We start from the raw sequence: 14,945 nt of genomic DNA, 5'->3' as shown, positions 1-14,945 counted from the left end.
AATTTTTTTTTCAGCCTACTTCAACTTGAGAACATTCAAGCTACAAATTAGAGTGTTGAAAAAAAAACTACGGAGGCAATGAAAACGAAACGATTTCCCAAGACATTCAATTTTCGTTCAACGATTATCTTCACAGGATTTCGAATGTTTATTTTTACAAAATTAAGTGCCTATGTGCACTAGTCACACAGGCGACATAATAATATTGATAATAATACGCTATACAGGTCTATAGTTTCGAACATTGACATAACACAAAGTCGACGAATTATTTCTTTGGAAAGCCGAGTTTGTAGATCAGATCACCAGCTTGTATCAATCCAATGCCGATCAAGACCACTGTTGTTCCAAGAAGAATTTTGTCCATTGGTCCTCCTTTCAGATGTACTGGGATATTGTTTGGTGCCTGAGAACGAACAAAGCAGACATAAGTTCACATTCTAGTATCCTCGCAGTATTTCCACTTCACTGGTTAGGATCATTGCAAGTCTCATATTGAAAATTCTCTTGAATAGTTATACCTGGAACTTTTGGTACTTCTTGAGCAGTTCAGGCGACAGAGTAGATTGCGGCCTTGCAGAGGTGGAAGCGGATGCTACCTGCACCGGCTTGGTGCGCGATGAGTCGTACATGATTTTAGGTGGCTCGGCAAGATCCAGACGATGGGGTGCCTGAAACGATATTATTTCTAAATTCAATCGGTCGATTATGTTATTCGCAATAACCAAAAAAAGAAAATTTTCATTCGACCTAAGACTCGTCTAAATATTTATTGACAAAGTTTCGGATAATAAGGGTTTAATTTTCGTGACCGTTATCAATCTATTATAGTAAATCTTTGCCAGATTTACGGTAAAAAAAAAATGGTAAAATAGAGCTGTTATGTCAGCGACGAGAGCGAACAGGCTGCAATGAAATCTCTATACTGAACGTAACTGCAACGTAATTCAGGAACTGATCAATATTTTGGTCCATACGATTTCAATTGTCGGATAATCTCAGTCGGAATATTTGGAACGATTTTTCGAGTAAGAATCGGGTGTCGTAACTGGTTTCGACCGTGAATGAAAAATGGAGTCGTCTGCTTTTCGCGAGCTCGGGAACCGTATTCGGTTGTTTCGGGTGTTCGTGGAAAGCAGCGAGACTTCGATTCACGATCACCCCGAGGCTTGACAGGGTGCGATATTTCTCGTAAGTAACTGTTGATTATTTACAGAATTCACTCACGAGTGGATAAAACGGCTGCGGGTGCGTTGTTTCCGCAATTCGACCTGTGAACGAGTTGAAATTATAGTATGGCATCTTGGACTGCGACACTTCGTACTGCTACGCCCGACAGCTGGCCGTTCCACGCCGGATGCGTCTTCCGTGAGCGAGAAAAGTAGTCCTTAGGCGCCAAACCGTTTGAATTCAAACAGCCCGCCGGCTGCAAGTTTTTAAAATCTCATTACACATTATTGCAATTTCAGATACTGTGTGTTCACTTCCAAGGTTGTTCAAGAGGTGCATTTAGTCCAAGAGTTTTACTCGATTTCCAGAGTACGCGTTAAATTGAACAAATATTCCAGTCTATTATATTCGAGTCTGGTTGATTGTTATCGTTAGAATTAGTTGGCTTCCGAAAATTTCAGTACTCTTACTTGCTGCGATGTAATCTATTCTGTAATTAATTATATAACGTTAAGTTTCGATCTCGGCTCATTCTGTATCGGACCGAGAAAATTGTACGAACAAAACATACTCAAATTACATACCTTGATACTCGTTATCTATTTATAAGCAATTTCAAAAGTCTCCGAATCTTTAAACTGATTACGATACGATTCTCATTTGCATCGATTTCGTTTTTATCATAACATACTAGTGAATATGCAATAATACCACACTCATCTACACACGTAAGTCTGAAATTAATCGGTAGCTTGTTGATTCGTTTCCAGGTATTTGGGCAAAGATCTCTAACGAAGTGGATTACGATGATAACGATCAGATCGGGCAAAAGGTACGCGTGGGTTGCGAACGTGTAGCATTGATTTCACTCCTAGCAACCTAACGAAATGTTAAGCTCCGCATCCTTGTCAAAGAAGTTCGTTATTTTCTTGGATCGATGCTTTTCGATTATCTTCAGGGCTAGGGGAGAAATGGCGTCGAGCACCAGGTACCCTTCAGTGTTGACATTCAATCGTCACGTGAAACAATTTTCATTTCGGGCCGATGAGTAGAACCGCGAGACTTCGAGGCGAGAAAATGCGACGGTCACACTTGTCAGTCAGTAATAATTTAAACTTTGGTGCAGTGTTGATTGGTAACAGCGGATTGGAATGTACCGAAAAGTTAATTTAATTCATGTCGTGAGCAGTGAGCCTTGAAGTTACCTTGAACGCAAATAATGGCTTCCCCAGCAGAGGAAGCGATGGAATCACGAGGAAACAACGAAGAGGATCTCAAGATATTCGAAACACTTTGCATTTCTTCGCCGCAAAAGGTTGCAATTAAAATTTATAACGATGATTTTTTTATTTTGCACCGGTTCAGATCACGACAAGTACACACATCACGTATTTCAAATTTTTTTGAATTTGAAAAGTATCACCCACTGTGTAATCCATTTCAAAAAACTGAATCTCTTCTTTTGTTTGAAAATTGCCCATTGAGTAAAAAATGTTTATGAAGCCTCGTATAAATATCTTCTCACGCGGTTATCAAAACTCAACGAATCACTATTGACTGTAACTGTTAATTTTACGCCAAAAACATATTTTTCTTGGTCTCTTGCACGATAATTTATTGTGAAATCGATCATTGAACCATTCGACGAATCGAGCTCTTTCAATGATCGGTCAGTTACAGTTAAGCTCCGACTGCTAATCAATGGGACCAGAGACCACAAGGCATAACATACGTAACACCGCGTAAAGAAACAGGTATATCGACCTGCAGGTGGGCAAAGGGCAGGTTACCATAGCGCTGAAAATAATCGATTCGACTCGTCAGACTGTTCCCCTTGAAGCCACAGAGCTATACTGTTCTATTTATGTATCAGAAAAACGACAACAATTACATGTACGCTGCATACGTCATGACAGGGGAATTATTTTATGGGAAAAAAATCACGTTTGCGTAAAATCCACGAGATACGAAAGCGAGCTGTTTTCTTTCTCCGTAAATGTTTTAGAGTATACCCATTGAAGACAGGCGATAACGGGTATAAGAATTTATAGGAGCAAAAAATACATCGCGCAGAGGATTAATTATTTATTATAGCTTTCCGATAAATTCATCCCTTTCCTCGTTTTATGTAGGGCATTCCTGCGCAACGTAGGTACCATCGTTTTGACCTCAACTTAGTTAGGCATAATCCACGGAATACCTGGCTGCTGATTTATTTATAGCCGAGCAGCATGCCGGCCGCAAAGTCATCTTCGTGCATAGCACGACTTCGGTCACGAAACAGTGATCGGAGATATAATACATAATAAACGGCATAACGAACCCCGACGATCATTCCCAGTTCCAGTCCTCGTTCAACTCCGTTTGGTACGGAATCGCGTTTCTACCCGAAAACTGGTTTAGTCTCGTTATTAAATCGACGGGACATCAAAGAAGTGGTTAAAATCCGAGTTTTGATTCTATTTGGCGTTGGTTTCCTTAGTTATGTGTTTACACAATTAATATCAAAAAATTAAATCGCATTTTCCAGCCTAGTTTTTTTCAAATTCATATACGCCTACGCATATGCAATTAAAATGCCAAACTGCCATGCACGTACGTTCGGTTGCTCGTCAGCAAGGGCGAAAAATTGCTATACTGCAGTTTGAAACTGCTTCGAGATACAGAGGTTACAGTTAAAGTTTTAGAACAATTCTGTAGGTCTGCGTGTTTTTTTTTATAATCACGGAGCTCGCCGTGGCGAACTGAATAGAGCGTAAAATGCAATGGGTACAATTATACTCAGTGGGTGAGTTAATGAACATTCTTTGGTACAGCTTCAGAGAAAGATAATTTGGCTTTTCTGTAAAAAGACTCCGTTCGATGGAAAAAAAAAAATAAGACCACGATATAATTGCACTCACAGATGCAGGAATCGGACGATGCAATGACGCATGACGTGACAACGACTCTTAGAAGCGAACTTGCTGCCTTGGAATACAAGCGGGACCGTCTTATGACTGATGTGAGTATTATTTTCTGGATAAATGGTAAAAGTTTGAAAATTTAGCAGTAATTATTGGCAGACTGATGAATCGATGTACGATTAATTACCGTGTACAGCTCCAAGAGATGAAGAGTGCGGTGAGATCTCGTGACCAGAGAGTGGTCGAGCTACAGGTGGAGGCTGACCAGCTTAGGGAACAGGCAGCGAGGCAGAATGCAGTAATTTCGAGTCTGAAAAAGCGGATACAAGTTCGTACAGAGTTGATTGAATTTTTTTGTCGAGCTCCGTAATTTCCATGAAAATGAAACGAGCGAAATTTAGTGCTCCCGAGGCAATTTTATACCGTATCCGTTGTACGCAGGAACTTGAAGAACGTGAAAGAACTTTGTACGCCAGCCAGGGGAGGAGCGAAATAACCATTCAAAGCTTGCAACGGGATTCCAAGTATCACGAGGACAAGGTTCGCGAATACGAGAAGAAGATACGGCAACTCGAGCATAACATTAATGAGGAAATTCAGCTAAAAGAAAGAGCACGTCTCAATTTACAGGCAAGCATGACTATATGTATATGAACTGCTCTTCTTTAATCATATAAAATTTAACAACGCTCTTGACATGATTGGATATGCAATCCTCGCGTGCATGAAATCTACCCTCATAGCCCATGATCGATTAGCTACTTTGTTAGAAATATTCTAAGCGGATTAACGTGCGTAGACGAAGTAAAAGGTACCAGGAAGATCGATATTCGACTCGTGCTGGAAGAATTTTGATACGAATTATTGCCGAACTCGATATCTTTGAGAAAAAATTTCTCTCTTTCTCGGTGAACATTTTTTCCTATAAACTTCACTTTGTTACTTCCAGTAAAAATAATCTTCTACAGAATTGGTCGGTAAATGAAAAATCTGTAAAGAAAACTGGCAGAACTTTGAATTCTCATGAAATCGATTATGAATGAAAAACTGGGGAATTTTTGCGAGAAATCGCGTGAAAATCATGAGAAAAACTTTGCAGGATTTTGTTCGGAGGTTGGCGCATTCGCTGGGGGTGGAATATTGCGACAGCAGTCATCACAGTCCAGACGTTGTAATACACAAGGCAGAGGAGCTGGTCCAAGAAGTGAACCGACTTAGATCGAAGAGCACAAATGCAGAATCTCACCTAAACAGCATTGAGTCGGAACTTCGGAGTTGCAGAGACGCTCTGGATCGCGCTAACGTCGACAAGGATCAAGTGCAGAGACAAGCGGCGTCTCAGCTCCTCGACTTGGAGCGTCTCCGACAGGTTTGTCATTACGCTGACGGATGCGGAGAAATTGATGCTTGAATATATTTCCATGTTTTTTACCCCCAGGAAAAAGAATGCGCCGAAATGCAGTTGAGGGTCGCCGAGAGGGATCTGAACGATCTGAGAGACAAGCTCGTGAATGCAAACAGGAACATAACCAGTGCGACTGGAAATATTTCCAATCAAGAGTCTCTGATTTGCCAACTCCGAGGTGATCCCTTGTTTGATATTTTTCCGTTAATCCTCCGTCACGCTGTAACCTAGACAGTCGATAATCTCCCAGGTATTTTTCAGAGGACTTGAAATTACGCGAGGAAAAATGTCAAAGGGTGCAAAATGAGCTCAGACATCTCCTCGAGTCTATGGCGATTCTCGTTAGCAACCCGAACAGATTTGTCGAGACTCATGAGAACGCTATAAAGGATCGAATTCGCGAGATCCTTACCGAGAACAAGGATCAGCAGCTGGTAAGCTCAACGATAAAGGATCGATGAAAGTTTAAAAATAACCGGATAAACGTCTGTGCCAATATTGCAGAAAATCCAAGCTCTGAGGGACAAATTGAGCGTGGCACACGACACGGCCAATCGTCAAACCGAGATGACGGAATCGACGATGATGCAGGTACGATCGCTCGAGGAAGAGCGTGCAGCATTGGAGAATAAAATTCACAAGCTCGAATCAGAGCTGACAAGCTGCGAGCTTTCTCGAGAATCTCTCCGCCGGGACAAGCAAACGGTAAGAAAGATTCAACCTTTGCGTTTAACGAGGTGCACTGAATAAACGCTAAACCAAATAACGAATGTAATCAACGAGGATACAACGTCGGATCATTTTTAGTTCATGGATTTTCTCGATCGACTTGGAAAAGCCATGCAAATGGACGAAATCTCGCAGGAAATTGGAATCGACCTTCACACCGAGTCTCTTCTCGTACGCGCTGAACAACTTGCCAAATTGGAATGCGACAAGATGGTAGACAAGGTGAGATTCGTGCATTTTATTTTTTATATCCTGCGTCACGATCAGACACGGAACTTCCTTATTGTTTACGCATATAATTTTGCCTGGACAATAGCTCAGTAATGAGTCCAGATGCAGGAAAGACGGTTTCGTTCAAGTCCCATAATCAATTACACTACAAACTTCTATGAATCTGAAATCTTGAGATTCAATTAGAGCGAATTATCGAACTTCGAGAGTAGTGAGACACAGTAAAATGAATTTGGCGCAAATCAAGCTCAAGAAATCCGTACCAATTGTTTGTTTTCTAAAGGATATTCAAGTGAAAATTTTCAACAATGGTCGGATTTACTAGATTTTTTAGATTTTTTTTTTGTACTAGAAAATAACGAAAAATCAAGTATGCATTGGTGTACACATACGAATATACGTGGGTGTGTGTATGTGTGCTTAGCTGTTGTGCTGCAACTACACAACTTTTCCAAGGATTCGTCGGGAGCGCTCCTTCCACGAACTGCCTTGTCTCAAAGAAGTAAGCTCTCAGTAGTCAAGATGTAGGCACTGCAAGAAATCGCTTCAACATCTATTTCACTGTGCATTATCATGATGTCCCGTATTATGTAGTTGCAACATTATTATCATCAACTTCGTCGCGTGCAGCTGACTCTGCCATTTTTACTTGATCTTAGGACCTGGCAGCTGTGCGCGACGGCGTTACCACAACTTTTTTTTTTTTTTACACACATTTTGCCGGTGCTTTAGTTTCAGCAGAATGAAATCTAGGAGAGTTGGTAGAATAACGTTAATTGAAAATACGAGCAAATGGAGAGACGATTAACGTCTCAACGACTTTGGGATATCTCCCGGATTTCTAGTGTGACAGATTTTTTATTATTAACACTCGACTTGTATCCTGTTTTACCAACTGGTTCACGATCGTTATAGACGTCGGTAGTTTACCAGCTGCAACGCCGTATAAGAACACTGAGAGAACAACTCCAGCGAAGAGATTTGCACTTGGATCTTCTGCGGAGGAAATTGTCTCTCCAGGAAGACAGTGTTCGCATGAAGAACATGCTGCAGTCTGAAAAAGACGAGGCCAATCTTCGGTGAGTATGAATCCCGTGGAAAATAAAGTTTCAAAAAAGATCCGTGGGTTGTATTAATTTGCAAGATGTATTTTTGAGCTGAGTATTGCATCGTAAATCAATTTTATCTGCGTCCTGAATAGTTTTTTTTCTAAACACTTCTTTGAAATAGGACGTCAGAACTTGCAGCCATGTTTTCAGCGAAAGATTCGGTGCCCGATAGACCGTCTGACAATTTTTATTTTATTTTTTTCTTCTACCTTTTGCACAGAGTGAAGAAGCTAATGAAGCAAATCGATAGGCTTCAGATACAGCTGACGGAGGAAAAGTCGAGGAACAGGGAGATCAGCGGACAGCTCACCGAGGCTGCTGATTACAAGGTGAATTTGATCGCGTCGTTAAATAGCTTCGTGGTTTGATGAAATTTGAGTATGATAATTAAACCTATCCGACGACGCAGCGAATCGCGTGTCGGGGCGTAATTGCGCCGTTCTTCGAAGCCTGGTAATTAATTACCGGCCTCGGTGGTGAGATTATTGAGAAAGACCGATTGAAACTTTGAGGCCTTTTATCGTGTATCATGGACGTACGATTCTCGATCCCTGTTCTTATTCGCCTGATGCAGATAGCCGCTCTGGAACGAAGCAGGAAAATTGAAGAGCTGCAAAAACGACTCGTCGAAAGCGAGATGCTGCGGACCAGGTACAACCGGAAACTGACCATGCTTAAGGACCAGATGAGGACCGTGACCGAGACCGGTGAACAGGAGAGATCGATAAACGATCACTCCCTGCAACTTCTCAGGGACGAATTGGCCCAGGTCAAACAAAACCTGGCGGAGGTCACGCGAAGGGAGTCGCAAGTACGAAATAACGAAAATGAAATAGAAGAAACCAATCGGAAGAAGTGAAAATTAAACTCTTAACGTAAATCGCTGCCTCGAAGTCGTTGCGAGTGATATCAGGGTCTAACGGCACATGAAAATCGGCATTATCGTTCAAGTTATTACTTACATATATACGAGACACGAAGAAATTGTCAACGGCGAGCTTGCAGAAGTCGATTGCGAACCGAGGCACGCGCGAAATGATGCGGAATATCGAATCGCTTTTGGCAATCTGACACAACCGGCATGCGCCTCGAGTCTTCGTGAGGGAGTTACTGATTATCAAATCGTATCGCTCCGCATTTCGACGGCAGAGCAGAGGCGAAAAGTTTATTAGTAATTAATGGGGTTCACGGTTGTGACGACGATGTTAATCGACTTTTTCAAAATTCAGTTACAGAGCTTTCGAGTCTCCGTTGCAAAGTTACTCTCAGAACCGATCTGCACACCGGACTACGAGATCATATCGAGACTACAGAAAATGGTTTCTGCACATCGCGACTTCACGATGCTCTCGAGAAGATACGACGAACCTCTCGAAGCCAGTCCCTCCAGATGCACAAGGTAAGCTTTTCCGGATAATGGAAAGACACGCGATCTTTAGTTTCGATTTTGTTTTTCGCCAATTTTTGCAAAACTCGAACACTCAGGGAAACGGTTCCGACCTAAAGAGGGTCCAAGTGAATGAAAAAGCATTTCAAAAATCGGAAAAGAGAAGTTTCAAAACTGTTTTGTCCCCCTTTTCAATCTCTTACACCATTTTTGTTGAGACATTTTTATGGTGATGTTCATTCTTGTCAATCAGTATTCACCCGGTGCATCCCGTTCATCCACCGATTTCACCGGGATCACGATGCACGAGGTACGATGATAGCGGTTACACGGATCCACCGGATCTTCACGACATCGACGACGACTACAGCAAGAGGCCGATTCGTAGCAGCCTGCTTCCGTGACATCGGTCAAAATTTTAAGTTCTTCTTCGCGAAAACCTTTTCATCTTTTTTTGAATCGTTAAAATTTTCAAGCTGCGCGTTAAAGCGAATGGTATAAAAATTGTGATGTACGTCGTAGACAAAACTTGACAATGTTAGTTTTCTCTTACAATGACTTACATCATGAGCCGATGGATGTAGTTTACAAATTAGAGACGCGCGAGGATCGCAGGATATTCTTAATATCTCGAGAAGCTAAAAAGCGAAAGCACAAGGAACGTAAAAAGAAATTACTCATGGAAAAGTAAGGGACTCAAAACATGAAATTTCATTTCACTTTACGTGTTTCAAATTTTCTCACAAAGCAAATATTCTGCTACCCACATAGGGAGAGAAAATAAATTGATCAAATTTACCAGATACAATAAATTGTCGAAAGAAATGTTTTCTTAATTCGAAGAAATTTCGCGTCTCTAGGATAATACGAATTATAGTTCTGATCATTTTTTTCTTCGATCAAACAACATTTATGTAGCCGTATTGCAGATCCCGATACTTGGTAAATTGAACATATTATGTCTCTGTGTGTACGGCAATCATGGTAATGAAACCGATTGGTTCAATACCGTAGTTTTAAACCGCGTACGATACACAATGGAAAAGAGGCGTAATTTGATTACCGCAAATTTTCATGTGTGCACCAGTTGCAGCACTTTCTGCATAGACAGGTATTATCGCGTATAGGTGGAGGTACCCTGCACTTGACTTGTTATCGACAAACGACATGTGTGTGTGTGTGTGTGTGTATGTGCGTGCAAGCCTCTCCATTTGTCGGTGAGAAATTAAGAACAATGCGGCAGTTGAATGCAATTCGATTCTTGGGTGTGAAGTGCGAGAACGAATTGTATATACATGCGCATAAGAAGCGCCAACTTTTTATCCGGAACTGATTCAATATGGTGTCAAATGTTAATCGCATGTTAATCAAAACAGTTTTACGATTCTGAAGAATTATCTATACATATATACATAATTCTGTCTCTCATATTGTATTTTAGATCGTAAGTATGAATTAGCCTGGAAGAAAATGTACGATAAAAGAAAACTTAGCGTAGATTAGCTTTTTTTTTAGGCCGAAAAAGGAAAGAAATTCTTTTCCGAGAAATGGAAAACGGAAGACTATTGATGGTGCAATCTAAAATATTGACTTTGTTTTTTACAGAAGAGAACATTTCAACACAGGTATGTATTAGAATTACGAATAGGCGTCTGTAAGATTTAAATCCATATTCATTTTTAAATTTAAATCTATTGACAATTGATCGATTTCGATGCAAATTAGTTACCATAATCTGGCTGTTTGAGGATTATGGCAGAAAACATTGAATAACAAAGCAGACCCGAATGGAATGAAGATTGGGAGATGGTGTGATTGAAAGTTTGCGATGGTTTTTCAAATTCTGGAGAATCGAAGCTTCCATATATTTGCAAAAAAAACATATCACATAACATAACGCACAGACGCAATAATTATTGTGTAATAACCATTTTAGATAAGGTGTATAAGGTATAATATAAACAATCAGTGTTCTAATTCGTAAATTGCTTGTTTACGGAAATGTAAACGAGCATTTTTTACGCGAATTATGCGATATTCAAGTGTTCAAAGGTATAATCCAAATAATATTTGTAAATACAGAAAAACACCGATGTGAATTCATAGTTTGATAATTATTATACTAATGTGTAATCAATATTAATTCCATATCGATCTGAGAAAAAATCATGTCTCTTGGACAAAATGTTGAATACTCAGAACAGCTTTAACCAGGTGAAAAATTTTATTCAACAAAAACATCAATCTAAAAAATACACCCGTCGATTTAACATTCTATTCTAAATCAACGCACATTCTGAGTTTCTCTCAAAGTCCGTAATAAAAATTTCGGCATGAACGTCCACGGAATTATAAATTCTATAACGGTGTAAAGAACATTCAATTTAAAAGATTCCTGAATTCAATATCTTTGCTAGCCGCTGGATTTGAATCTACGGAAACTGATGAAATATTTTTCCATTAATTCTACAAACGAAATTCTTCACCGGGATACGTTAGCTGACACAAGAACATTGTAACCTCTTTTCTGTACTTCGGTAGGTCTGGTACGATCTAGATATTATTTAAATAATCGTGCATCTGTCCATCGAAAACTCACCTGCATATAAGTCACTTATGAATTATAAATACCTGTTAGATATGGATGCTAGCATAACATCGACACAGTGTAATCGCCTAGCATTATATTCACCCGCACACGTCGAATAGAGCTACGTGATCTGGGACCGGAACCGGAAGAAATGTCTCTTGATTTACGACACGGCGAAATATTTCCCAAGGCACTATACGGCACGCTGTATATGATCGCCTTTCATATGTAAAATCGATATAAATTCCCCTCCGTCTTCACAATTTTTCACGTGCAGACGGAATACCGCAACGATGAACGCGGTGTGAATTTCAAAATTACAAAACTCCCTGAAATTTAATTTTCCGCTTATTTCATACAAGACTCGCCATTTTTAAATTTTCATTAAACCCGAAACTTCCGGCTAACTTTGATAGAATTACATGCGCCTTTTTACCCACCAGTTTATGATATGCTTTCCTAAAATTTACATCCTAAAAAAAACAAAAAAAATCGCCCAATTCGAATATATACAATGAATACAGAGACTGATGCACTGGATAAATTTGACCTGGCATAACATTGTTTGAAACTTTTGATTGGAATTTTTTATACACGAAGCTTTTCCGTTCACCCGACAGCAACTATTCTTTTTTTTTTCTATCCAACTTGTTTGCACTATAGCGAAATTAACTCGAGGACATTTGGTACAACAGTAAAACCTCTGATTATTATTCGAACAAACAGAAGGTGGTTCGCATACCCATACTTTCAAAGTATGTCTCAAAGTATTATTGCGTCCTTCGGAATATTTTCATACACACGTGCAAGAAACAGCTACTGTGACAATAATTACGACTATAAGTAAAACAGAAAGTTATCTGCACGCCGGTATTTTGAAACAATGCATAATTGCCGGTATCCTTCGTCTTCGAAGCGAATATTCTCTCCGCGACTGTTTACCTCTACACAGACGTAAACTTGTAGCGTTGTCAACGGAATTATATTCTAGGCATCATGGTCAACGATTGCAATTACACGATTCCAATTATCACCTACGGTAATTTCTTTAACGAGTCCAATTATCCGGAATCTTATAATTTCTCAATAATCGTGCGCTGCGAGGAAAGAAAACTGGAGTAACGTCCGTAACGAAGCTGGTAAACACCAGCCGTTTACACATACCGGAAAAATTATTTGTCCCGTGTGTAACGGACCGAAAAATATTATCATTAATGACGAGTGACATTTTTTTGCTTCCTGTAAAGGCGCACGATTTTCTTGGCTTCAAATTTCCCCTGCAGCTTTTTAATCAAGGGGTCAACGCCGCGTTGGTCGAGGTTTACTTCCGATGTCCCGGTTCCGTTTACCATTTTCATCAGCGTCGAACCGCGGGTACGCGGTGTTAGGAACAATTTTAATTGTCGTTGTAACACACACTTGTAGGACCATAACGGTATTTAATCATACTTATAAACGCTCCAATCGCAGCACTGTAATTGGAACGACTCGTAGATTATACATTGTATAATATATAGTATATCATGTGCAATAAAAATATTATTACATAGACGTGTAAACTCACGAGCCACTATATTCGAAATATAATATATATCATGTTCATCTACATTGTTTACTGTATGTTTACGAATTATATACCAGTGCTCAAGTACGATATTTTGTCGATGTTACCAATCCTATACCTACAACATATTCGTGATAACAATTTCAACGACACGTATATATATTTCAATCCGTTATTATGTACACGATTATTTATATGGATAACAAATACATTCCTCGACGGCCACTCGTACATATTCAACATTCGATTATCATTGTTCGGTATCGCATAATTATTCGAGCTATCATCGTCGGTATTACATGATAAAATAAAAGCTGGTGTATCAGCCTGCAGGTAATGAAATAAAATAAACACACATCGAGCTTTGCTTGCGTTAAAAATATTTTTGCGAAAACCTGAATTGAAAAGAAAATCAAGAACGGGAAGGATCACGGTGGTAGAACAAGAGAATAAAAGTAAAACGCAATTGCGCGACAGAATCATTCGAGCTTTCGCGCTTTATCAGGTCGTTGTACCAGTGATCCTCGGCGTAAACAATCGTAATTCCTTACGTAACGCAGAAAATCGCGCCGAGTGTAAAAGCAGGCCGTTTACACGTAGGCGGCGAGCAACGCATCGCATCGTAGTACTTTAATCCTTAATGGTCGGCGAGTGGAACAACTGCATTCCAGAGGCACAGGGTCCAGACGCCGTCCAATGGCGTCGGGAAGAAGGGAAGTGAGTCGATCCGTGGTGATTTGGAGAGGAAGATGACGAAGCGGGCAATTATACAGGAAAACGTGTCGAGGGTTCGAGAAAAATTTAGAGAAATATTGGGAAGCGGATTCGCGGAGATGGGTGCGGCTTGATTTTGGCCAGGAACTTCAGCCAATAACCGCGAACTCGATAAATCGGTTTAATTTATACACGGTTGAGAATATTCCCGAATCAGCCGCGAGTCGATCTTTTGAATCTCGAAAATATCGCAGTGCGCAAAGTGCGTATTTTATCACTGACTATAAAAGGCTGTATTTGTAATATATGAGTATTATTGGGTTTTATCGTATTTGTGGGATAATTACACAGCTACAATTGTACGGAGAACCGTCGCAATACGGTTGAATCAATTTCATTGATGGGTGGAAATTTGCGCGTAAGGCAAAGTCATTAATTGGAATTCTGAAGCGCAACTGTAATCGTCGAGGACATTGGGTTTTTCAAAATGCTGTTACAATCGGTATCCTGAATTTTCGAAGGTCTGGTGAATGCGCGATAGCGTGATTAATTACAGTTGAAAGTGTAGCGAGTGAAGATCAATTGTTACTTCGTGCTCTTTGAATTACGAGTGAAATATGAATTGTTACTTTCTCAGGAAGAGGCGCGGCGAAATTATTCAAGAATCTATAATATCCGTTATTCAACGCTCGCTGCTGTTGACTTACAATTAGCAGTTCGAACCCGCCGCCAAATTGGCCTCACCTTTGTTTTAACCCGGTGTAGTCGAAAAGCGTCGGGAATCGGGAAAATGGGGGATGAAGGAATTACGCCACCTGCCTGCCGCGTAATCGCACATCGATCCAAAGTTTACAGTCGGGCGAACTCCGAACGCGAAGGGAGGATTATGGAACATCCCCAGCTCACCCCAGGAGCTCGTTGTTTCGTCAATGTTCTGTCTCTGCCAGAAACGAGATTCATGCCAACCGTGAAACTCTTCGCAGTGCGTACCAAAATACACTTTCGTATATCGATCGATTTTCTCAGTCGCAAATACGTGATCGCAACAGTTCAACGAGTCGAAAAAAAGGAAGGAGTTGGTCCTTTTTACCAAATTCAGACAAATTCATGCCTCGATTTTATTACAGCGATATCTATTCT

The 14,945-nt window shown here is 40.3% G+C and overlaps 2 protein-coding genes across 5 annotated transcripts; one reads left to right on the top strand and one right to left on the bottom strand.

Moving 5' to 3' along the window:
• Positions 1-110: 110 nt before the first annotated feature.
• On the bottom strand, positions 111-1,384 carry LOC124177176 (cytochrome c oxidase subunit 7A1, mitochondrial). 2 transcript variants are annotated; one of them, XM_046559270.1, is made up of 3 exons: positions 1,228-1,384; positions 522-671; positions 111-406 (listed from the first exon to the last, which is right to left on the bottom strand). In XM_046559270.1, exons 1-3 carry the CDS (start codon positions 1,300-1,302, stop codon positions 269-271), a joined length of 363 nt encoding a protein of 120 aa, XP_046415226.1. In that variant the 5' UTR covers positions 1,303-1,384; the 3' UTR covers positions 111-268. The 2 variants fall into 2 exon arrangements, with proteins under 2 accessions (XP_046415226.1, XP_046415227.1); XM_046559271.1 differs by lacking the exon at positions 1,228-1,384 and adding an exon at positions 937-1,054.
• A 665-nt stretch (positions 1,385-2,049) lies between these two features.
• On the top strand, positions 2,050-12,046 carry LOC124177173 (coiled-coil domain-containing protein 170). 3 transcript variants are annotated; one of them, XM_046559262.1, is made up of 15 exons: positions 2,050-2,485; positions 4,076-4,174; positions 4,273-4,404; positions 4,518-4,706; positions 5,176-5,445; positions 5,515-5,659; positions 5,743-5,915; positions 5,986-6,186; positions 6,289-6,432; positions 6,866-6,943; positions 7,357-7,520; positions 7,771-7,879; positions 8,125-8,361; positions 8,780-8,949; positions 9,191-12,046. In XM_046559262.1, exons 1-15 carry the CDS (start codon positions 2,390-2,392, stop codon positions 9,339-9,341), a joined length of 2,358 nt encoding a protein of 785 aa, XP_046415218.1. In that variant the 5' UTR covers positions 2,050-2,389; the 3' UTR covers positions 9,342-12,046. The 3 variants fall into 3 exon arrangements, with proteins under 3 accessions (XP_046415218.1, XP_046415219.1, XP_046415220.1); XM_046559264.1 differs by lacking the exon at positions 2,050-2,485 and adding an exon at positions 3,891-3,958; XM_046559263.1 differs by lacking the exon at positions 6,866-6,943.
• Positions 12,047-14,945: the final 2,899 nt, after the last annotated feature.

The sequence above is a fragment of the Neodiprion fabricii genome, chromosome 3 (assembly GCF_021155785.1).
Source record: "Neodiprion fabricii isolate iyNeoFabr1 chromosome 3, iyNeoFabr1.1, whole genome shotgun sequence".
NCBI classification, from domain to species: Eukaryota; Metazoa; Arthropoda; class Insecta; order Hymenoptera; family Diprionidae; genus Neodiprion; species Neodiprion fabricii.
This window is presented reverse-complemented; position numbering and strand designations above follow the sequence as displayed.